This window comes from Clarias gariepinus, chromosome 21, assembly GCF_024256425.1.
Source record: "Clarias gariepinus isolate MV-2021 ecotype Netherlands chromosome 21, CGAR_prim_01v2, whole genome shotgun sequence".
In the NCBI taxonomy this organism is placed as follows: Eukaryota; Metazoa; Chordata; class Actinopteri; order Siluriformes; family Clariidae; genus Clarias; species Clarias gariepinus.
Window position 1 is genome coordinate 14,178,809 of NC_071120.1, and position 24,467 is coordinate 14,203,275.

The 24,467-nt window shown below is 39.0% G+C and overlaps 1 protein-coding gene and 1 long non-coding RNA gene across 2 annotated transcripts; one reads left to right on the forward strand and one right to left on the reverse strand.

The window, feature by feature from the left end:
* Nucleotides 1-5,141: 5,141 nt before the first annotated feature.
* Nucleotides 5,142-14,660, reverse strand: LOC128508992 (uncharacterized). The gene is made up of 3 exons (XR_008355988.1): nt 13,779-14,660; nt 8,980-9,012; nt 5,142-8,665 (listed from the first exon to the last, which is right to left on the reverse strand). It is a non-coding gene; the product is annotated as an uncharacterized LOC128508992 (long non-coding RNA).
* Nucleotides 14,661-15,432: 772 nt separating this feature from the next.
* On the forward strand, nt 15,433-22,789 carry nr2f1a (nuclear receptor subfamily 2, group F, member 1a). Its single transcript, XM_053480499.1, has 3 exons — nt 15,433-16,745; nt 18,123-18,650; nt 21,532-22,789. Exons 1-3 carry the CDS (start codon nt 16,313-16,315, stop codon nt 21,804-21,806), a joined length of 1,236 nt encoding a protein of 411 aa, XP_053336474.1. The 5' UTR covers nt 15,433-16,312; the 3' UTR covers nt 21,807-22,789.
* Nucleotides 22,790-24,467: the final 1,678 nt, after the last annotated feature.

The following is a 24,467-nucleotide window of genomic DNA, read 5'->3' on the forward strand; positions in this document are numbered from 1 at the left end:
AGCTTTTGTGATTTAGTGTCAAAAGCAGAAAAAAGAGAGAATTATTGTTAACGTAGATGTTCTACGGCTGAGTAGACAGTAGAGCTTGGTCGTAATTCAGCCGCTGAGCATCTAGTTAGTCAATCACTTGATCTGTAATCACAAATGCTGCCAGATATTACATGAATGATGAGTGGTAATAAAAGGCTCTTACTTTCCCGGCGCTGAGATCTTAAGTGTTATTGGCAGGGGCCGCCTTGTCCCAAAGGATTCTGAGCTATGAAACGTAAGCCCTGATATAAACGGGTGTGGGTATGGACGGTAGGAATTGTATAGAATGTTCAGGCTATGTGTAAGTTTAGTTTCAAGTTTATTTATGATTCATTAGTCCAATTAGTTTCCCTCTGAAGTGATTTCATTTCGATGTTGTTCACACTACAGTGATCTGAAGTGCAGTGTCTACTTTATAGTAAATCTATCGAAATGCTTATCTATTTGTATATCAAGTCAAGTATGTGACACAAACAGAACAAGATTCAACTCATGACCTTTTTAAAATAGTGCAAACATATTGATTCCTGCATTTATTCTGTTTCAGCTTTGTTTTCACCTTGCTCCTGGCCAAAAGACCAAGCATGACGGCTTTATTGATACAAGGGGCTATAATAATTATAGCTTGCACTATTGATTATGCACCTATTGATGAAATCATATTTTACTGTAGAGCTTTGTGGATCTGACACAAACCTGCAGCCTGTTTAAATCTCTGTCTCAAACCAGCCATGAGCGATTGTCTGGGTATAGAAGGAAGCATTCAAACTGGAGATAAAATCTCTCTCACCTTCACAGATAAAATACATCAATCCTTATGTTTAAGCCAGTCTAGACAAAACATCAAATTCACTGATACTCGCTGATATTCTTTTGAAGACAAATAAAAAATACATGTATTTCGCTGGGCTGCAACTTTGATAGTACTTGTATACGAGACTGTTAGGTGGTTCCCTCTTGACTATTTTATATGATAAAGGGCCATGCTGATGCTGTTTCTGTCATGCTTGATGATGATTTGTGGTGTCAGTGTTAGATGAATATACATTCCCCCAATGGAGGATGATGTGGTTCAAATGTCCCATGGTAAATATGAATAGAGATTAATATGACAGGGGGCATGCCACTACGAATAGATAGTGAATGAGAGAGGGGGGGGGGGGGGGTAAGGGGGGGAGTGGATGAAGACGTATTGAAATAAAATTTGTTGACTGTTTTTTTTGTCACTAAAAGACTTTTTCACAAGGCTGGGTAATATGTCCTTGTGTGTGCCGTTTTCTGTATCCCTGCTTTTTGATCTTCGCTAGACAAAAATAACAGAAGAATAAAAAAGAAAAACGAAATTTATTACTATTGAAGGGAAGGAAAATAGCTCTTATGACTCAGGTTAAAATGTGCTGCACTAGACCATGTTTCCTTTTTGGCCAACAGTTCAAACGAAAATGGTTCAGTCTTTTTTCCCCCCTTAGCCAGGGTTTGAGCCACCAGGGTGCCGTTACAGAAGGATTGCAGAATGGTTTTCAGATTTAAGGGCCGAATGCTCACAAATGTTCTTGGCCTTGCTGTTCAGTGACAGCGCGTCCCAGTTCTGACTAGAACACCAAGGCCATTTTTGGCAAGCGTGTAAGAATTTCATCTGCTTTTACTGTATAATCCCTAAGCATTGATTTTATTCAGAGTAATAATTGTTAAATAGTTTTATGCCCACTAAAGATGCAAAAACTGAATCTCGGTGTGTGGCCAAGTATATGTGATGAAAGTGGAGTCATTTTATGGTCAGTAGAACCACTTCTCCAAAAACTCTCTATTCCTTTCACTGTGATGAACAGAATAAAAGCTACCGTGCTGCAGTGTTTTAAGGAGACATTCTTTATGCTTAAGCAGTGTAGCTTCATTAAACACATAATTAAATTGTAATATTTTAATAATATATGGACCTACTCATGTTTAAACCATAAAATCCAAAGCTTTCGCTATTTTGCTTCAAAATCAAGCAGCCTCCAAAAGGTGCCACAAGCAACGTTCTCACATACAGAAGACATTAACATGTTAAAACGTTACCAGTCTGCTGTTCCTCAGTAATTGAATCAAAAGGAATAGAGTGGAGATTCCCTGTGACAGGGTGATGGATATGGAATAAGTAAGCAGTGAATTTACAGAAGCTGATGGCATTTGAAAAAGAGACCGTTTTCCAGCCATCACTCCTTTTATCTCTCCTCATAAATCACTCCTGCTAGGCTGCATAAATAGGACTCATCTTGTCATCCTCTCTCTGGCACCATGTATTTCCACTTTAACCTTTACTTGTGGCAGTGGCACCAACATTAAACACAGAGTGACCCTCCTGACCTTGGCCATTCATATTTAATAGCTATTCAAATACAAGAGAAATTTGGACAACAAAGTGTCTACTGTATGCGCACGTGAATGTCTTTGTCATCATTATCATATAGACATATGAAACGTTATGTTCAGTGAACTATTCCAGATGGTCCATATAAGCAGTTGCAAGGTTGTTGTCGAATCAATGTGCACACCTTCTCACAGCTCTAGGAATTTTCCTCTGTCTGGATACCCTCGTATTTCATTTCACTCCCTAGTCAGTCATATAGCAGTGCTAACCTTTGACTTTAGCCCCTATTTAAAAGGCTTTGCTCTTTGCCCCGGGTCCATTAGACCTGACTAAAGTATACTTTAATAATTGCCATGGCTGCCATCAAATGAACATATGAAGGGGATGGGTTAGATGAGGAAAGGAGCTTGTCCAGTAACCTCTTGGCCCCTAGGTCAGGTCTTATAGCAGATGCATCCACTGAGGCGATCAATTTGACCTGCAGCTCTATACAGTACAGGACCGAACATCAGGATTATTGATAGAGCCTGCCAATTTTTTATAGCTCCCACTCGACCTCCGACATTCAGCAGTACAAAGTGGCTCCTATCAAGAAATATCAAACAAAAGATCAAACGGTTATGTCAAGGTTGCATTGAATAAACATAAAGATTTATGTTTGTGTGTACGCAAGCATGAGGCGAGGGTTGTTTTTTGTTTTTTAATCTAATTTGCAAAAGAATCTAATAAATGCAAATTTCTATGAATTTAAACAAATCAACCTTCTCTGACAAGTTACAAACAATTGAGTTTAGAGCTAGGGGCAGTTAAGATATATATAGTAGAAAATTCAAGTGCATAACTCTAACTTTTACAATGTTATTTAAAATAATTATGAAAGGAGCCTACTGTGACAATTCATACCATAAAGATGGTCCCCTATATGACTATTTTCCATATATAGTGTTTGTAAAACATATTGCGGAAAACTAAATATGAATAATGTGCATGTGAATAATAATGCAGGAAATTCATAGCCTTTAGCAAGTTGTCTCAGTTTATTTGAAACATTGTCAACCACAGAGAATAATCATGTACGAAGTGAACATCATTTTATGGATGGTTTATGCATCTCATCTCTCTTTAGCAGTGACGCAGCAGCTGATACATCAAAGCCTTCAGCCGTTCCCATGAAACAGCTTTCCTCGGCGTTCCACCAACGTACATAACAAAACATGACAAAATAATATATATTTTTCTTGTTGTTGTTCCTCACCTTGCTTGTTTTTCTTGAATCCCATTTTATTTCTTGTTGCATTTTCACCTTTAGGATTGCTTTTCTAGTTTGTAACATTCTCCTATCCCTTGTGAATTGCAGTCAAACTATTTCAGCATTTGAGACCAGAAAAGGAAGCAGGGAAGAAAAAAGTGCCTGATGGAGGAAAGGGAAAAAGTAAACCCCTCGCCTGGCTGCTCCTCCCCTTAACAATATTAGCTTTTTCATAACAGAGACTTGGGTTGCAGCTCAAGCACTGTGATTAAGATAAGCCTACCAGAGCTGGACAATTACCTGACGACTAACCTTTTCTGGAGCCACTTAAGGATGTAAGAACCCCTGAGAACCATTGTTTTCCCTGAGTGGAACACAGCACTTGACAGCAGCAGCAGCCTGGTGAGAGAGAAGCCAGCGTCGAGCAATATCATGTTTGAGATTACCTAATCCTCCGACAGCATCAGAGCTGAAGGTCCATCAGAGGGAAATAGAGATCACCGGATTGAAGGATGAATTCACTTTGGTTTAGGTTTCATATATTTGTGCGGGTTTTTCTTTATTGTGAGCAAATGTGGCGTTCTTGAAAAGTTGAGCATATAACTTAAAATAAATTTCGTAATTATATACTGTATTTAACATCCTACTTTGCTAAATATGTATAATATATGGTACATTTAGTGTAATCTCAATGACCCCATTAACTGTAAAACATATCCATGGACACAATCTAATGACGCAATTATTAGCATTGTTAAAGGTTAAAGGTTAGAATAAAGTTCCGCCTGGTTCTTGGAGCAGTAGAGCTTTTTCTTCCTTAACTTTCCACTGTTAATATGTAAAATATGTTTTTTTATTAAGTTATTAAAAGCTTTATGAATAATTTAATTCAATTCAAATCACCTGTCATAGCAGCCAATAATTATTAATAAAAAATATATTTTTCTTAAAAATAAAAAAAATTAAAACATAAACATGGCTTTATGGATTTGGTGCAACACTGACAATTGGACAACCACAAAGTTTTCAAAATTATCAGATTATTACAAATCCTTTGACATACTGTCCATTCAAAAATGTGTAAGATTATAACAATAATGTAAGATGTGTTACTTATTTAGAGAAACCCTCAGCTGTGTGTGTGTGTGTGTGTGCGTGTGTGTGTGTGTGTGTGTGTGTGTGTGTGTGTGTGTGTGTGTGTGTGTGTGTGTGTGTGTGTGCGTGTGTGTGTGTTTCACTCTCACCATACCAGAAAGCACATGGGGAGCTCTGGCTGTAGCACTCCAAACACTCTGATCCTCTGCCCAGGTTTGCCACACAGCGACCACATCCTTCCAGACAGCCGACTCATACCGTACTAAGACCTTTATTCAAGGGGAATCTTGCAATACGATACATCTAGTGCTCCGTTAAGTTTACAGAGAGTGAAATACTTTATATCAGTGAAGAATATAGTTTAGTTTAAAAAAAAGTTTCAACCATGGTAACAGTAAGATAGAGTAGCTGCTTGCTTGAGTCATCACGAGATGGAAAACCAGGATTAACCCGAGAACCCAGACAGATGATCATTACCAATCCATCTAGAGTCGAAAACCATAAGTATTCCAGACTCACGGCTTCGATCAGATACGGCCCATGCCTCCTTGTGAGGGTCCATGCCCATTGTGAGGCCTTCAGAACCTAGCACCTCTCTGCTTCTTCTCATGACATGAAGTCAGAGGTTATTTGCTGCTATTTTTACAAGAAACGGGTTGATTTGTCTTAGGCCATTACCGTCTATTACGACTGGGAGTCTCTGGGAAGGAGGTGGGAAGCGGCAAACGCTGGCTTTCTGCCTAAAGAGAAATCAATGAAACAAATTAATCCTTCGCAGGCTGCGGTGACACTGTAATCCATCATTCAGAGGCGCTTTTACACACCGAATCAGAGAGTCTGGGCTCAGGGAGAAAGCCCCAAGGGACAGGGCTCGCACAACACACTCTGGCACAACACACATACACAGACTTACAAGGCAAGATCCATACAAGGCTAGACACACAGTAAAGGCAGCTGCCACACAGCTGCAACCCCATAGTCCTGTGTGTGAACACAGAGGGATGAAAGACAGATTATAAATACAGCTACTGCATGATACAGGCCATAATCCTGTATCCAGTAAGCCTTGTGTCTACCGGGCTGTGTCCCCATAAAGGCAGGACATTGGGATTTGCTGTTTACTTATTCACACTGTACCAAAAACAGGTATGACAGAAAAGATTTATAGGAAGGTCCACTAAAGAGGAGGGGAATACAGGAGGAGAAGGAGAAAGAGAGAGGGGAATCACAGTGGGGGTGGGCATTGAAAACAGCGATCTCTTTTCCACCCACCATCACCTCACCATGTGGTGTTGCATTGTTCATGTGGCAGCACATTCACGCACATTGTTCCAATATTCAGACCCTCTGTTGCGTGCGAGCATTCCCATGGCTTCTCCTGCAGCCTGCTGAAAAGGGCAGGTGTCATCACCCACAAAATTAGGGCTGTGGTCCCCTCATCACCACAAATGGTTAAAAGCTTAGCTATGCTCCTATACAAAGGTTATGCCCATAGACACCCCACCCCAACCCATAAAAAATCCAGTAATACATGCCACATTGTTGCCAGCCAATAAGAAATTCATAACTACACACATGATCGGGCCACGTGATCCACAAAGGGAAGCATCTTGGTCCTTTGAGAGCTGTACACAATAATGCCCTCGATAAACCATGAGATACCAGACAAAAGGAAGACTCCAGAAATGGGGGGGGAAAAATGAAACGACGAGTTGTAGGTGCTTATGGTCAGTTTATTTTATTCAAATACATGATGTTTCCTCCAGTAGTGTCCTGTACAAATACATTAAAGGCTCCATGACAACATCTTTTTTTTTTTTTTTTTTTAAATGAGCAATACACTGTGTGTCTGCTTTCATGCCAGTATTATCTCAGGTGTATGTGATGTTCACCTGGGTTCTCATAAAATTGTAACAGACATGCCCAAAGCAAGGAAAGGGTGTTAACCTATAAATAAGTAATAAAGAACCAGGGGACAGACTGTACCATTAATTTCCTTGTCATCCTAATAGGGGGTGCCACTTACCTTTAACCGTGCTCTGATAGATGAAGAGGCAAAGCTTTTGTTCTGGCTGGCACGAGCGAGTCGCAAATACCTAGAAGGAAAAAACGCAGGACACAACGCGGGACCAAGTGGTACCATGCTCCTTCTCTGTGCTCTGTCAGAATTGGCATTAGCATCAAACGATAACAGTGAACATTAAGTAAGCCAATTATCATTTTGTAATATGAGGAGATATTTAGCAGCCACATACTGTGCAGTCATGATTAGGATAATAAAAGATGTGGCTGAATTAATTCATCTTTATTCTTACTTACTTTTTTTTTCCCTCTTTTTCTTTTTTTTTTTTGCAAATGCTTTTTGTTATTTCTTTCATCTTTTCCTCTTCCTTTATGTTTTGTCACTTTTTTCTTTTGCCTTTGTATTTTATTTAGAATAAAAAAACAGAGTTTATCATTACTACATTTACAGTTACTATGTATACAAATTTCTACATAAGCATACATTAATACAAACTATCAAGAAAAACATTTCTGGTGTAAAATGTACACACGATCACAATGAGAAAGAAAATCTCAAAACCAGCACAAAAGAATTGACCTTCCCCTGGTGTTTTACAAGAGACCTGATGTAAGCATACACTTGTGTACTTTCCACATATTCATTTATCTCCATTTGCTGCTCCAATCAATCTGTAACATTATATACATACATGCTCAGTATTTACAATATAGCTGTTTATAAAGTTTAAGTCTCTAAACAGGTATTCAACTTGATATACAAAACAGTTCTTATTACACAGGAACCCTGGGAAGAAAACAACCGAGAATAAAAATTGGTTATTAAAAAATGATTATTTCACATGAAATTAAACCTTTGTTTCAGCCAGGAATATTATAAAGCTAGCCTAGAGGAATGTGTGTGTTTAGGAATGACGGCTGCATTCTTTCCTCCTCAGATCTGATAGAGCTGATAGAAAGAGGTGAAAGAGGACACACGCATTGTACAGTGTGAGAGAAGGACAGAGCATAAACAGAGATATAGGCAAAGCACTTCCTGTGTTTGTTTTTCAGAGCGTCTGCCTGTTCTGGTTCTTAATATGGTTCTTCATGGGTTCTCGGCTTGCAAAAGGGTTCAGTTATGATAGATAGGGAAAGAGTTGCAAACTGCTCCAAAAAGAGTTTCACGTTCGTGGTTCCCTCGGAGGAAAGGACTTAAAGGTTCCATAGTTTGGACTTTTTGTGATTGTATGTGAGCGCTTACATACGTCTGCCATTTTTACATTAACATTAACGATCCACTTTGAGCCCCAACTTTATGACCTCAGGATATATACTGCTGGAAGAATGTCAGAGATGGCAGACAGATAAAACAGATCATTTAGAAAGCACAAGTAGAGCTTTTACACAGCAGTGACTCACAGACAATATTTACACTCGTTCCTACTCAAACATATTTAATATATGTCTTAGCATGAAATTTTGAGTTCATGTTACAGTTATAAACAACACAATTATAGTTATTGATTGTGTCAAAGAGGTCAGAGTATTTTCATAGCAAACAGACAGCAACTAAGAGAGCTGTCATTAAGCCATGTGACCACGGCTTTCCATATCTGTGCCGCAGAACATGCTGAAATGAGAGGCAGGAACAGAACGTATGGGTGGACACACATGCTTTCATGAACAAATTCCATCATCTGCCTGCCAGATGCGAAGAATGACAGAAAGTGTGTCCAAAAGCCCACACTTAGTCAGTCGCTTTGTCAAAAAATGACATTTCAGCATGGCAGTAATGACGAGGGACGATTTCTCTCAAATACTGACAAGATGGACAAAGATGGAAAACTGACATTCTCAACTGCCCCTCACAATCCGTAGAGATTCCGTGGTTAAGAACATCAAGACATTCCTACCTGACAAGACGAAGCATAGGTCTAAAAAAAAAACAGTGCAATAACATTGCAGTGTTATATATAAACTCTAAATCAATTCAAATAAACAAAGTATACACACAAAAATGCTATACAGCAGACGATACTTTTATGTAATTCAATGATGCTTTTCTATATAAGTCACTAGGTGAAAATTAGTGCTCGCTTTGTAAGAATGGATGAGAGATACAGCCGCCTCAGGGCAAAAAAAAAAAAGTTTTAAAAAAATCTCCTATACTGCATAAACAGTGGTATTATGTTGCTGATATTATTATGATATTATTGCACTGTGTGTGGGCATGTGTGTATAGACATACCTGCAGCTGCTCGAGTTTCACTGTTAGCCAAACCTGTCAGAAAATCAGAACAACTTATTAACACACATAAATAGTTACGTGTGCTATTCATCACACATAAACACTTAGACTTAAGGAGTTATTTTTTAAATAATACTAGTTAATCAATTCAATCTTGTAAAAAACATTCAGATTCAAAAATGAACAATCAATAACATAGACAATATTTTTGATGTAAGAATGAGTGAATGATTGGCATTAGTCTTATCTGTGTTTGGGGACTGGATAGCAGGGGATTTGCCTTTAATCCATTTGGGTTCTAAAATTGCCTGCGTCAGTTCTTTGACTTCAGTGTGTGTGTGTGTGTGTGTGTGTGTGTGTGTGGAAGGGACATGAGAAACAAAGCATGTATGAATTTATAATACAGAATACATTTGTAGCATGCATTATATGTAAAAATAATTTTTTTCAGATTTAAAAAAACGTTCATTTCCCTAAGTCAGCAACTTTCAGAAAGTGGCGATTATTGTAATGCTGTTATTGATGTTGGGTTATAATAAAAGTGCTCTTTTTCCAGGATCTTCACAGGGACAGTAGTCAAATGAAATAATTAGGACACCTGCTTCCCCACAACTAATGACTTTGTTCATTCTTTTCTGCTACACTGGGTTTAAAAACAGTGTAAAAACTGGGTTTAAAAGACATTTTCTAACCTCATGCATTTGCCAGTGTCTTAGTGCACGACCACAGACACACATCCAGTACTTGCCTGAAATCCCCAAGATTGCTCCCTCTCTAGGTAAGCATTAAAATACTTACTACTTATTAAATATGTATAAATATTACAAGTAATTACTTAAATAAGAAGAAGAATAACACTAATATAAATAATGAGAATATTCTTAATTGCAGTTAGTGTATGCTTTTATTGTTATATTTGCCTTAAAGCACGTGCGTGCGCGTGTGTGTGTGTGTGAGAGAGAAAGAGAGAGAGAGAGAGAGAGAGAGAGAGAGAGTATTTTAAATTATTAAATATAAGTAAGCAGTGGGACAAATTGTTTTTTTTTCTTTTTTACTAAATGCTTTTTGTCTTAAAACTGCTCATCTCGTTTTTTTGCTGTTGTTGTTTTAGAATTGAAGGCTGGCTCAGACAGACCAAATTCCAATTAAGTGCCTGCTGAGTGTTGGTTTAAGTCCACCATTATGGAGATATGCTCTGGCTCACCAGAGAGAGATCGTTTTAGCAGCTAAATCCTCACTTAGAGCTTTTCCCCAGCAGTTTGAAGTGATCAATACGCTGTAAATGTGCGGTTCGGATCTTGCGCGGATTTTGCACTTAACTATACTTAAAATAAGCGCTGCTCACTGATGTCCAACACTTTTACCTTTGCAATGGAAATTCCTGCCAATTATCACTCGGGAAATACACATTAAAGGACGGTGCATGGATAGGATTCAGATTGTAATACTTTGTTAAATCCAGATTATTGCCGATTATTATAAACATGATGAGTTTGGTTTCCTTCAAATGCGCATGCTCGGTAAGGAATGAATAAAAGTTAATTGAGACACCTATTTTAATATGTCCCATTAAAAACATTTGCTACTCGCTACCCCTTGGTGAACTTTACGCATCCTGTCTATGTCTTAAAGTTTTATCTACAAACAACTTCCATGTTCGCATTGCGCAGTCTGGTGCACATCTGTCCTTGGTTTTTGTTTCCTTTTTTTTTTTTTTCTCGGTGAACCTCAGAGGTGTAACATAGCCTAATTTGTTGTGGGTCCGGGCTTGTTTTTTAACTCTGAGCGAATTTCTATGATCTCGGTCTCTGAGTGCGTCCAACGCAATTAGCACATGTGCTCTAAATAGATGCTGGTTTGTGTGCAATAAAGCCATTACCTCCAGCAGAAAACTGACAGGCGAGCTCACCAGGCGCTCCAAGTTACTTTTAGAAAGAAATCAATCATCTTTCCACTTCCTGTTTGCGTTTTGGACGTTCCCAAAATATGCATCAGGTTTACTATAGTAGGCTATTTGACTGAATACGCACTTCTCCAGAGTGATCAGAGGACGTACTTTGCAGATTTTGAAATAATTCAAATAAATAAGTAAATAAATCAATTTTCAGGATAGTATAAATATGGCAAAGTTTAAAAACCACAGCTGAGTTAGCAATAGCAGGAGGTTAGTAGAACAATAATCAAGGGTGCAAAACGTCACTATTCGGGCATGAAAACATTTTTTTTTTTTTTTTGAAATACAGTATGCATAGCCTGTTTTTTATTATTTTATTTTAACTTGCGTTAGTGCAAAAAATATCGGGATTATATTATAAGAAAAAAGTGGGATTAATTAGTCAGTCCATCAGTTAGTTAGTTAGTTAGTTAGTCAGTACCATTGAGTTTCTATTGGTACTTGCGTTATTTCTGAAAACTGCCCTTTGCTGCTATTTAAACGGCCCTTATACATGCCTTTGGTGTCTATAGTGTGCACAGGCCCTGGATTTATTATAAAGATGTTATCAGTGAATAATTTCACAAATTGATTCTTTTTGCTCACGGCTGAACTAATTGTACTTTCTACTTGTAATGACTCTGGGCTACCATTTGTTTTCTTTTTTTAAAAAAAAGAAAAGACAAGAAAAAAACGAGTGTAGTTTCTATACTAAAATAGCCGGCTGCACTCTTCAGTATGGTGTATAGGCTATAGTGTAAGATATTTTGCCCATCTCTCACGCCTATGCGTTCCATTAAGAGCGATTAGATGATGTCCATTGAAAGTTGCTGATCCAGAGAGAAAACGGCAGCGGATAAAAGGCGATTTCGAGTGACCTTTTCGTCCCTTTCACACCAATCTGAGCTCCTCAAATAGTTAGGGGATCAAATCGGACAAAAGCCCCCTCCTCTTTCCCTTTCAGCTCCAAACTACTCAAAGCGACAAAACCCCTCCAACGGCTGTTCAGGGAAAAAGCAGCGAAGGCAAGAATCCGAGTCAGTAGCGCAAGCATCCTAAATATATTTACAGTAAAATGCACTAATCATTATGCTGTTCTTTAATACAAGCGAGATCATTTCAGCCACACTCCCATTTAACAAGGAAAGTGTTTGTTTGTATAAATTGCATCTCTTTTCTATCGTTCTAAGTTATAACAGTCAGAATTTGTGGGCCAGTTCTATATTTTGACCAATAAATATTCTACTGTAATTTAAATTTATCTCTATATAAAACTCAATGAAACATTTTTAATGGTGTAAATGTATAAATACTTTGTGCATGTCTAACATATGTTTAATAACACATGTACTAATAATATGTAATACGTATGTGTTCTTATTAACGTTATGTAATATAATTAAAACTTTTATATTTTCTATAATTGATTATCTAATATAAATGAAAAAGCTGTAAGGTGTTTTTAGTCTCGCTCTTCTTCTTCTCTGGGGTTGTGGTGTAAATGAATTAAAAAGAATAGACAAATGGCAATCAAAATCATTTTTATTTATTTTTTTTAATGTATGTTCTAGTTTTTTCTTGGTTTTAGATATAGCTACATTATCATAGGCCTAAAGGAAAAATGATCTTAGAAAGTTTCTTGGAACTCAAAAAAATGTTGTTAATTTAATACTTTTTAGACCTTTTTTATTTTAATTTAAAATTTTCGGATTCATCAAAAGTATATGAAGAATCTGTTGTGTCCTTAAAGAGCTTTAGTTCACTAAGCAGAGTATATTTACCTTCCTGCTTACTTAGTAATAGGTCACAATCAAATGTGGCATTTTATTACCTTAACAGGTCTTCCTAAAGATGTAATGCATTTAGATGACATGCTGAATAAATAATGTGAATATGTCTATTCTTTATAAATAAAGTACATTTAGTATTTAGTATAACATTTAATATTGAGCCTGTAAGTGTATGAAGATGTGTTAACTTGCATGTAACTAGTATAAATTCGTAGAGTTTTAATCAGTATTTTAATAAATATACAGACAAAGCTTGACACCTGTCTGGTGCAGTATTTTAAACAAGTTCACTAAAATTATAATTTGTTTCACAGACATAACGGGAACGGTTTTATTTTAATCTGTTCATCAAATACAATTCTTAAACATGCACTACAAAAGCCTAATACTAAATTATTACCTGTTACGGCATTTAAACGTCAAAAACATGAATTTAAATTACTGTTTTATTAACGCTAGTATATATTTTCTTACTTTTTACTGTTACATTTTCATCCACTCTTATAGACATTTCTGCTGTATTGTTATTATTTTATTTATGTATGCATGTAAGTAAAAAGGGCAACTTTACGGATGAAAATATCACAAATTATTTTCCATCAGCCTCTTTTTTTATATAAATTACGCATTTTTTATCTGTAGGATGTGTCGTTTAAATAGTCCTTTAAACGCAAGACCAGTGTGTATTAATAAGCCACATCCTCGCAAACTTGCTGTTTCCTAAACTTCTTTTTATAATCGCTTAAATGCACTTTTAATCCGTTGACATTACAAACACACTGCTATTGATCTGCTCATTATGTTCTCAAACGGGCACAGGTGAGAGTTTAACGCAGTGATTTGGGGCCCAGATATTTAATCGAGCTAAATAAAATTGATTCATATCAGTAAATGAAGTTAGGGCCGTAAGAAAAAGCCCTTACGGATCGATAGATGCGCTCCATGTGCTTTCACCTGCACGTAAGGCGTCAGGTTTAGACTTAGTTCTCTCCATGCTCGTAGGCTTAACGGCGAGCGATTTCGCGACTCAGGTAAATAGTCAATGCTGTGATGTATGGAAGCGGGAATTGACTTACCTGTGCGATAAGAGCGGAATTCCAGGAAACGGCGGCGCAGCACTGGAGCGGCGTGTCACTGCAGCGGTGTGCACTTCTCCCTCTGCTCCTCTCCTCTCGCGCTGCTGCCCTGCTGCCTGCGACTTGCGTTCCCATTCGCTGCGCCTCTCCCTCTCTCTCGCCTCTCCCTCGCTCTCTTCCCTGTCTGTGGAGTAAAATCTTGATGATACACTTACAGAAGTTTGCCCTTTGTCTGATTTAATCCCGTTCGTTTCACCTTTTTTCCAGAGCACAGAGGGCAGAGCGGTGCGTTTGCGGAGCGCTTAGAGAAGGGACGAGGGCAAACTAAACCCGGCGCAAACACTCTTTCACCAAACAACGCAGCCGCTTCGCGGTGTTCTCATCCTCCCTGACGTCTAACTTCCTAAATGTTTCTCTGTAATTTGTCAGTATTTGTGTTCATCTAACGTCTTCTATCTAATATTCTGTAAATATCGGTATTTTCACAAAAACTAATAATTTTAAAAAGACTGCTTCGGATCTAATAATCAAAGTTGTGATAAATGTTCTGAATAACTTCGCACATCAATCATTCGCATTGAAATGAGTTTCCCGACATTCAATCAATAATTTTTTTTTTAATTACATAAAACAAGCAAATCTCACAAAACATAAAAAATCCTAAGTAACGATATGCAAAATACCCGCTAACAATAAATGATTCCCTCCTATTTTCTTGTAATTGTCTAGCTACTGTACGCTAGATGGCAGCCCGGTCCAGACATTATAAGCTGTAAAGCCTGTAGTGAAGTGCAAGCCTCAGTATTCAAGCACAAAAAAGAGAGAAAAAGCCGGTTTGCGTTGCCATTACAGCAGGAACTTCCGCCCTTATTGGATCAATAAAACAACCCCGGTAAACAATAACATTCAGAATCACCTTTTAAGTGTCAAAACATTAGGCTTTGCCCTCTGTGCCTAAGCTATCGACCTCAGTTTTATTCCCTCTCTCCATCATAAGATCGCGTCCCATTACATAGACGCTCGCGCGCATCCCGGGACTTTTACTTGGTCTGTCTTTTGCACCGTTCATTGAGAACTTCATTTTCGAATGTGTGAATTTTATTGATGATAATCGGATGGATGTGATTTGGTGAAGAAATAATTAAGCGATGAAATGTTTATTGGATAGATGTTTCCCGTTAAAACACACACATACACACACCGGGGCAGTGTATAGCCTAATTAAGACTCCAGCTTTGAACAAAGCGTCCCAAACTTTCAGGGTTCCGACTCGAGCCCCTTTCACCCCGCGCCACTCTTTATTTCACATGCGTTCTGCTAGCCCTTAGCTTTTCACCCGGTCTAACCGGGGTTTCTTCCTCTTTAGCGACAATAGACGGTCCATTCTAATCGTGTTTCAAAGTAAATAGCGGCGCAGGGGCGAGCGCAATGGAAATCGCGCTTGTCAAGCCCCCCCTCCCCCCCCACCCTTCTCTCCCTCTCTCTCTCTCCCTCTCTCTATCCCTCCTCCACCCCACCCCCCCAGTCGTAGGTAGCAAGGAGCGAGGACTCTAACCAATGGAGTGAAAGAGGCTTGGCTAACCTTAGCCCCCCATTTTCTCTCTCCCCCCTCCATGCAGGGTTCTGACCAGTCAGTCGCCTTTGATTATCAGTTGCCAGCAGCCCCTCTCTTGGCTCCTTGACACGAGCACCATATAAGGCGCAGCGATCTCCATAGAAACGTGTCAGTTTCAATAGTAGTGTCAAAGTTCACTATATACAGACATTCGCGCAGATCTCCGTTTCGGAAACGCTGCTCCACTGGTCCTCCCGTTAAAACGCATTCATTTTTGCTGGGGTCTCCTGCTTCTTGCATATTCTATTAGTTGTTTTTTTTTCCCTCTCTCTCTCTCTCTCTTTCTCTCTTTCTCACTCTTTATCCTCGCTCCGTTCCGACTGGAGAGGTGAAACTGCAATAGGCTCTCGGGCGACGTTGTTTTTCTGCTGGACCAGATGAGCTTTATTCATGAACATAGATAGAGAATTGCGCTCTTCAGTGGTTCCTTCTCTCCAGCCGCGAAGACGGAGAAAGGAGCGGAGAAGGGGAAAAGAAGGGAATTTATTTCGCACCGCACTTTGGATCTCGGAGCCACCAGCGAGTTTTTGACATTTTTTTATTTCGCCGTCAATGTGAAGAATATTTATAAAGATATTTGAAGAAAAAACTGATTTCCGTTCCGTCTGGCTTCGCTTTCTCCGCGCGACCGGGGCTCCCGAATGGCTGACTGCGAGCTCCCTTGGAACTGGCCTCCCGATAACTGCATATCCTAATCGGGTGCCTTTTTCTGCGACTCTTCGCATGCTGTTTTGAATGCATCGACAGTTTTAGATTTTTGCTGGGGTTTTTTTCTTCTTGTTGTTGTTCTTTTTCTTCCTGTGAGATTGACCGCTTCGGTTTGACTTCCGCGCTGCCGTTTCCGTCCGCGATTTTCCCTTTTGCAAGCTCCGACGTCCGAGCGACCGGTTCGCTTGAAAGCACTTTCCGGGCCCGAGATATGGCAATGGTAGTTAGCGTCTGGCGCGATCCGCAGGAAGACGTGGCCGGAGGAGCGGCGAGCGGCCCGAACCCCGCAGCGCAGCCGGCGAGAGAGCAGCAGCAGGCGGCGTCGGCGGCACCGCACACCCCGCAGACACCCAGCCAGCCCGGTGCGCCGTCCACCCCAGGCACGGCCGGAGACAAGAGCAGCCAGAACTCAGGCCAGAGTCAGCAGCATATCGAGTGCGTGGTTTGTGGAGACAAATCGAGCGGCAAGCACTATGGCCAGTTCACCTGCGAGGGATGCAAAAGTTTCTTCAAGCGGAGTGTCCGGAGGAACTTAACGTATACGTGCCGTGCCAACAGGAACTGTCCTATTGACCAGCACCATCGCAATCAGTGCCAATACTGTCGGCTTAAGAAGTGCTTAAAAGTGGGCATGCGGCGGGAAGGTGAATATATAGCCTATTTTTCTTAATGCATCACACCATGCACTGTCACAGCCTTACAGTGACGTCTTATCTAGCTAAACAAGAAATCACACGCAGCACGCAAGAAAGCAGAATTTAGATTTTTTAAAATTATTTTGATTAATGATAATATTATCATTTAACTATCAAATAAAAAAGTGTCCGAAGAATCGATGTACTTCTGTCACGCTTGCACAACGGCTAGACAGGCATGCTACAAACAGAAAGCATGTTGTTTACTCAGTGTAAGACCACGCAGCTTAGCCCATAGGCTAGATGCCTCCATTTCAAGTCAGTCAATTACACAAGATGTAAGAAGTGCCATCCTTCAAGTCTTGGTGTGTGTGTGTGTGTATGTGTTTGTGTCTGTGTGTGTAGAGCGAGTGGGAGAAAGAGAGAGAGAGATAGAGTAGAAGTGAGTTTGGTGTAGTAATTGTATATATACACGATTTTATATTTTATAGAGGCCTATTTTATCCATGTGCATAGAGAGCGCGGTTTGTATTATTACTGAAAGAAGCTGTGTGTGTGTGTGTGTGTGTAAGTGTGTGTGTGTGTGTGTGTGTACGAGTGTGTGTGTGTGTGTGTGTGTGTGTAGAGGCCTGTCCCAGTCTCAAATGAACAAAGCGGTATCAACTTGTAATATATTTGTACAGTACAACAAATATATTTTTGTCTGATTTAGTTTACTTTTCCGCTAATGTTAAATTTGTCGATTTTAATCTGAAATTCTTTCAACTAGAAAACATAATAGGCTATTTCTCCTCGGTCTATAGCTAAGCTAAATCAGACAGTTTCTCATACTCCCCATGTATTGTTAAAATTCTAAAATATAGTATAAATTTCTTTAGCGTATATATTTGTAGTGTGTTGAGCGAGATGTCGAGATTATAGCAGTACTGCAGAGGAGGCTAGGGGTGCGGAAATAGACCGGAGTTGTGTTTTTAATGCTATGTGGAAATCATCAAGGCTAACAATCATTTATGTAAATATTGCATTAAATCATAGTTTGTTGCCGTGTTTTGCGTTCCTGTGTTCGTCCCAGAGCACATGTGTAGCTTTGTGTAGGGACATGAATGCAAAATCAACAATCATATATTATAATTTTAGCTTAAGTTATGAAGACTTAAAAAAAATACGTCCCAGCTTATAAGTAAAAAGACTAACATTTTGTTTACAAACTGATGCTGCAGTAAATACACTCCAGAACACTTAGCATATGTCAGTTGTAAATACAGATGATTATGGGGTAGGCTACGTTTGTTTTTGTTTTTAAATATATAACTAAACAAGCTTCCACACAAATGATGTTTCTCAGTTCTGGATGCACATTTCCTCTCTTTCTCTTTTTTTCGTCAGCGGTTCAGCGAGGAAGGATGCCTCCAACCCAGCCGAACCCAGGCCAGTACGCGCTCACCAACGGGGATCCTCTGAACGGCCACTGTTACCTCTCCGGATACATCTCGCTACTGCTGCGTGCTGAGCCTTACCCCACGTCCCGGTACGGCAGCCAGTGCATGCAGCCCAATAATATCATGGGGATCGAGAACATCTGCGAGTTGGCGGCTCGCCTCCTCTTCAGTGCCGTGGAATGGGCGCGGAACATCCCTTTCTTTCCCGACCTGCAGATCACCGACCAGGTGTCACTTCTCAGACTCACATGGAGCGAGTTGTTCGTGCTAAACGCGGCGCAGTGCTCAATGCCGCTACACGTGGCGCCGTTGCTCGCCGCCGCCGGCCTGCACGCGTCGCCCATGTCCGCCGACCGCGTCGTGGCCTTCATGGATCACATTCGCATCTTCCAGGAGCAGGTCGAGAAGCTCAAGGCCCTGCACGTCGACTCGGCCGAGTACAGCTGCATCAAAGCCATCGTGCTCTTCACGTCAGGTGAGTGATGAGGCCTGCATACTCGAGAATGGTAGCGAGTGTTTGTGCTAGACAAAACAAGGCCTACGAATCAGTGTTGGTTTGCAGGAAGGCGATCGTGCAGCATTAACGTTTAAAATCAGTTTGTATTTTGTGCATACATCAGAAAAAACGCATGCACGTTGTACAAACCGCATTCAAAATAAATTTTACACGTTTCTAATTTAATTACAGGCTATAGTATAGGGAGAGGATTTTGCAGGCGGATTACGATTAGGTATATTATAATATATAACTGCACTTATGCGATCGTAAAGCATACTTACAAAAATATAAATGATTATCTTGGCTACATCTTGACATAGTAATTTGTACATATATATTTTTAGAACATCCATTTTTATTTTTGCAAAAAATCAGGTCGCATTACAAGATATGGTTGTAATTTTCCTTTTTATTTTCTATATACAGATTGCTTATTTCAGATGGTGTAGGCGAATTGTTTGCTTTCTCTCTGTTCACAAATTCCAATTAGCAGACGTCTTGATTTAAAATGGAAAAAAGCGTAGAAATCAAAGCCTGCATGAACACATGTAGACTAAAAACAGTATTTTATTAAATATATTGCCAGTTTTAAAATTCACCATAACTAAGCGTAAGCTTTGAATAATCAATTCATTTTTTATCTTTTAGAAATAACCTTTAAATCCATGAAATGTTTATTTGTTTGTTTTTGTTTTGGGGGGATTTCTTTGCATTATTATTTTTAAATTATAATGCGACAAACATTTCTAAATCGTGATAAAAAAAATAAATAAATAAATAAAGAGGAATAGGCTAATATTTTTTGGGCCAAATTAAGATTCCTAATTGTTGTAATATATCATACGTGCACAATAATTATAGATTTAAATTTTGGTCACAGAACCGAGGATTGAACATTTAATAGTGTTGTTCTTGTTGCACAAAATGTAATGACAAACACCAAGAAAGAACCTCTAGTCGTTTGTTTTTCCTTTAAAAAACATGTTTTGATTGCCGGCCAAAGCGGGCACATAGAGGAAATATTTCATTCCGTGCATTTAGCCAAACTGTCGCTTAGTGTCATTGACGAACAGCGGTTAATAAAAATGTTCTTCTTATTGGGTACCACTATTATTTCTCGTGTCATCGCGCTTATTTCTAAAATGTTATGAATGACGCGAAGTTTTACAGTATAATAGGCCCCGGGTCTTAGGGCATTGTGTAGCCTGACATCATCTCCAATAGCAGGCAGTTTTACTGGTGTTTATTTATATACTTTTTTATTCATACATTTATATATATTTATCTTTGGTTTTCATTCAAGGTTTAGAAAGGGCTATAATACCTCTTTACCAGGTATGCTATTAAGTCAATTAAATACTATTGTGTTCAACTTTAGTCTCTCTAATAATGACGTCAGCCTGAAATCATAGTTACCATTAGTTACCAGTCTGGCACAGTATTTCACTTCATGGGGGTCCAAGATTTTGTGCCCGGATCGTGCAACAAACGTCCACAGTATAAAAAGCATAAACTGGGTCGAGTTGGAGTCTATCTCTATCTCTTAGTGTAGTTAAACTCGAGCCTCAGAAAAGATCACGAGTAGATACTTTATGTCCGTTTGTGAAAAAAGTCACCTGATGTCCCCCAGGCCTGTTCTAATCCACCGTTTAGTCCAGTGTAAGATAATGAAATGTGCAGCTATTAAGTGTTCGTTCTGAATTACCGTGTTTTCTCCAATAGTAGAAAGTGTCATATGTTCTCCAGTAGGTCTGTGTGTGTGTGTGTGTGTGTGTGTGTGTGTGTGTGTGTGGAGTCCTCTTAAGTTCAAACCATAAATTACAAACAAATGCTTTCTTACTTACACTTACGTCTTTCGATTAATTGCACACTGTAGAACCACAGTCATGATATTTGTTTAGGCTGCATGAGGTTTCATTAATCAGAGATTTTAGCCTGAACATACCAGTTCAAAAGTGTAAAAGGTCATAGCATTGAACCGAAGTCCAGTGTAATTAGGATCAATCTCAGTAATGCTGTAGGTGGCATGCCTTGCCTGTACAGTACAAAACTTGCATTTACAAATCAAGAGCATGGAAAATGTCTTTTGTTCAGCCGCCATATTGTCATACTCTGTCCTAATTGGGATTGTTGGGTTGTGTACATTATGACGGTCGTTAATTTAGCAGGTCATGTTGCGTTTCTTTCTTTCTTTTTTATTATTTGTTTCTTTTTTAGAAACCACAATGCTAAGCGCTAAGGCACATATATCTACAAGATAAGACTGTTTTATAATAGGAAACATTTGTTTTGGTGTTATGTATTTTAGCCTTTTTTACATAAATTTGAATGTCTATTCGAATAAACCAGTCTAATAAATGTGTCTTTAGTGGGTTAGCCCTTGCCTGTTCCCCCAATCTCAGCAGAGCATAAGTAAATAGGAAAGAAATTAGTCTATAGCATCTGGAAAGTAATTAGCTCGTAATTTCAGTTATTACCAGAGCCTGTGTCTTTCAAAAATACATGGTTAGGATATTTTCATAATTGTATTCCAAACATGGCTTCCATGTTCCCATTAGGCTGTAAAACCTAGCTTAAAGACTGACACGGTTATAAAGATAGGCTACACAAGTCTTTGTTTGGTTTGATTTAAGAGTGTGGGATCTTCTATACTGTGCAGACAACTCTTGGGGAATTGCGCAGCCGTATTGTTTATTTATTTGACAGACACACTCATGATGCATGATGGGACTTGGGTTGGGGTGTCTTTTGTCAAGAACAGCGTCGATGCTAAATAATAACCCAATCTTTTTGTTTTTTTTTTCCTGTTTTTTTTTTTATTATTATTATTTATTTTCCTGCTGTTTGGTGCGTTCAGACGCTTGCGGCCTGTCGGATGCAGCCCACATTGAGAGCCTGCAGGAGAAGTCTCAGTGCGCTCTGGAGGAGTATGTGAGGAGCCAGTACCCGAACCAGCCGAGTCGCTTCGGCAAGCTGCTGCTGCGACTGCCCTCCCTGCGTACTGTCTCCTCATCCGTCATCGAGCAGCTGTTCTTCGTTCGCTTGGTAGGTAAAACTCCAATTGAAACCCTCATCAGGGATATGTTGCTATCCGGGAGCAGCTTCAACTGGCCCTACATGTCCATTCAATGATCCCAGCGAGCGTGCGAAACAATAAAAAAGCGAGAGACTAAAGGACCAAAACGCTACAACCCTCCTTTCAAGAAGACTATATCTATATCTATATATATTAGAGGACCTCGTTTCTGATCACATTGGAAGATTTCTTTTTTTTTTTTTTTTTTTTTTGGTTGGACCGAAATGGAATACGTAATGTACAAAGATAAAACCCTGGACTTAACGTCTATGTAAATCCACCATCATCGTCAAGAACACTCTCCATTTTTGTAAAATACTAGTCTTTATTTTCCTTTTTTTGTAAGAAAAAAAAAGAAAAATCAAAAACAAAATACGTACAGATAAATTGAAGAACATCATATGCGCAGTAAAAATGAATCAAACCTTAGCGGGAAAGTAACGTTCCCAAGCAATTATAAGAAATGTCCTGTGTCTGTGTATCTCTGTTTTGTATTTTTTCTGGTTCTAAACCAGTTTTTTTCTGTGATTCTCTACTAATGATTTTGATATAACATTTTGCTTCTTATACTGAGTGCGATATATGTTGTTGAAGCTATGTTCTCCAAGAATTAAAATTGAAGTGACAATTTAAAGCATAAAAAAAATAAAGAAAATTTTAGACAAATAAGAAACAGTCTAATCGCTATGACAATATCACTGATGGTTGAACTTTCCCCCAAATTGATGCTCTATGGACATGCAACTGCGGCAAACCTGACCTCATGGACAATTGCAGGAGAGGACGCCTTGGTCGTGTGTGTGTGAGTGCGAGTGTTGAGTCAATCATCAGTCAAAGAGGAAAGACATGGAAAATGAAAAGCACTTTTAATATATCATTTTCAAAATACATTTTGTTTGTTTTGTCTTGATATTTTCGTTGTTTCTTTTTTATTGGTTGTTGCTTCCATTTTGCTCAATCCATGATATGTTTGTGCAGAAGGGTCGCTTGATGAAGTTGTGTGATGGTGACTATACTATTAAAAAAAAGAAATAGGCAACCATGGCTCACACTGAGCAGATTTCATGTGGTTCATGTTATTTAGATGACACTTTGATGGCGGGTTTATTATTATTATTATTATTATTATTATTGCTAAATCTTTCATATTAGACTTTCCTTCACTAAAGAACAATACACACATATGTGCTTAATTACACCACACGACATGAAGTATTTTTTATAATACTTTGGAATAATTGCCCCAGCTGCAACTTTGTAACGAGGTTTTTGTCCATTTTTTTATTAGATGAATGAGACTTATTACAAATGCAGCCGCACGATTATTCTTAGGGTCCATTTTCTATTCTATGCAGACGTTTTTTTGCTTGATTTCTTAGCTCTATATTAGCTCGAGACACCACAGTTGTGTGTGTGTTCAGAATACGAGTTGTGTGACGTCGTTGCCGACTGGTTCAAAGATCCATGCCTGCTTCAGCACATTAATGTTTAATATTTTTCCCAGGCTGGATTGAAGGGGTTGCTTAAAATCGAGCGAGAGAGAAAGAGAGAGAGAGAATAAAAGCCATGGATAGAAATAAAGAGACCAGGCCTGCCTGTCACGGCAGATGAGAAAGAGAAAAATCTCCCCCAAAACCACATACTAATGTTATTTTGTTGTAGGGCTACGGATGTTTCAGTTATGCGTGATCAATCTGGGAAATGTACACTGCTGCGTGTAAACCGGTCGATAGGAACACTAAATGTGATGTATTGTACAAAGACGGTGAGAAATTCGTGTTCAGACTCAAATCATTGAACAAGACCAGAGGAGAGAAACCTGCTTGTTTTTCACGACGCATATTCGCACACATCTGCACTCCAGTTATCAACTTTGGCATGTTTTTTTTTTTCCTCCATGCAGGCTTAAAATCAGTGCTCAGTGCTCAGTGGCTTTAGGTGATGGACTTTGGAAAGGGTGCATCATGGTGTTATATTTGATTCTCAACTGAATGATGGGGTTCCCTAAGAAAAAGACGAATAATGTGTGTTTTTGCTCATGCGATAATTATGAACCTTCCAACCACCGTTGACCACTGCGGTTTCTCATGCATCACACCGATTTGTTTAAAGCTCCTTCATAGTCTGTTTGTGGTGTAGAGTTCAAGAGCAAGAGGCGCAAAGTTTGGGTTTTATTTCTTTTTTTTCGGGGCTTGGCAGAAAAATAGGCAATCGAGTGAGTGATTGCGTAACGTGTTGGATGTTTCAAGAGCTTTGTCATTTTTCTCTCAGCTGAATGGTGAATCATGAAGTCTTATTTTTGTCTCTGGACAATTAGATAAATACAATATTTTATTTAAAATAAGCTTGGAGGTTATTCTGGTCCCATGTGAACAGCTCTTGCAAAGAAGCTGAATAAAACTGTGCTAAGAACACGTAGAGGTCTTTTTTTTTTTTTTTTTTTTTTTGATTGATTACCCCAAAGGACCCGAGACAATAGCTCTTTGACTGCTCTTGGTCTTCAATGTTTCTCAAGTTGAGGGTTTTTGAATTGAAAATAGTCGCCGAGTCGCTATCAGGAGCTAGAGCAGACACAAACACACGGGAGCTTTTGTATGAACAAAAAAAGGATGTAAATTGCCCATGTTTAAAATTATTCATTTAAATCCTCCCACACACGTTGTCTGATTTGAGCATCGTCATATTGCTTAAATAATACCAGTTTATGGTTACATGTT

Excerpts from the sequence above, each read along its gene's own strand:
- nr2f1a (XM_053480499.1), top strand. The coding sequence starts at position 16,313 with ATGGCAATGGTAGTTAGCGTCTGGCGCGATCCGCAGGAAGACGTGGCC. Across the intron at positions 16,746-18,122 it reads AGTGGGCATGCGGCGGGAAG|CGGTTCAGCGAGGAAGGATG; the intron begins GTGAATATATAG and ends TTTTTTCGTCAG. Across the intron at positions 18,651-21,531 it reads CATCGTGCTCTTCACGTCAG|ACGCTTGCGGCCTGTCGGAT; the intron begins GTGAGTGATGAG and ends TGGTGCGTTCAG.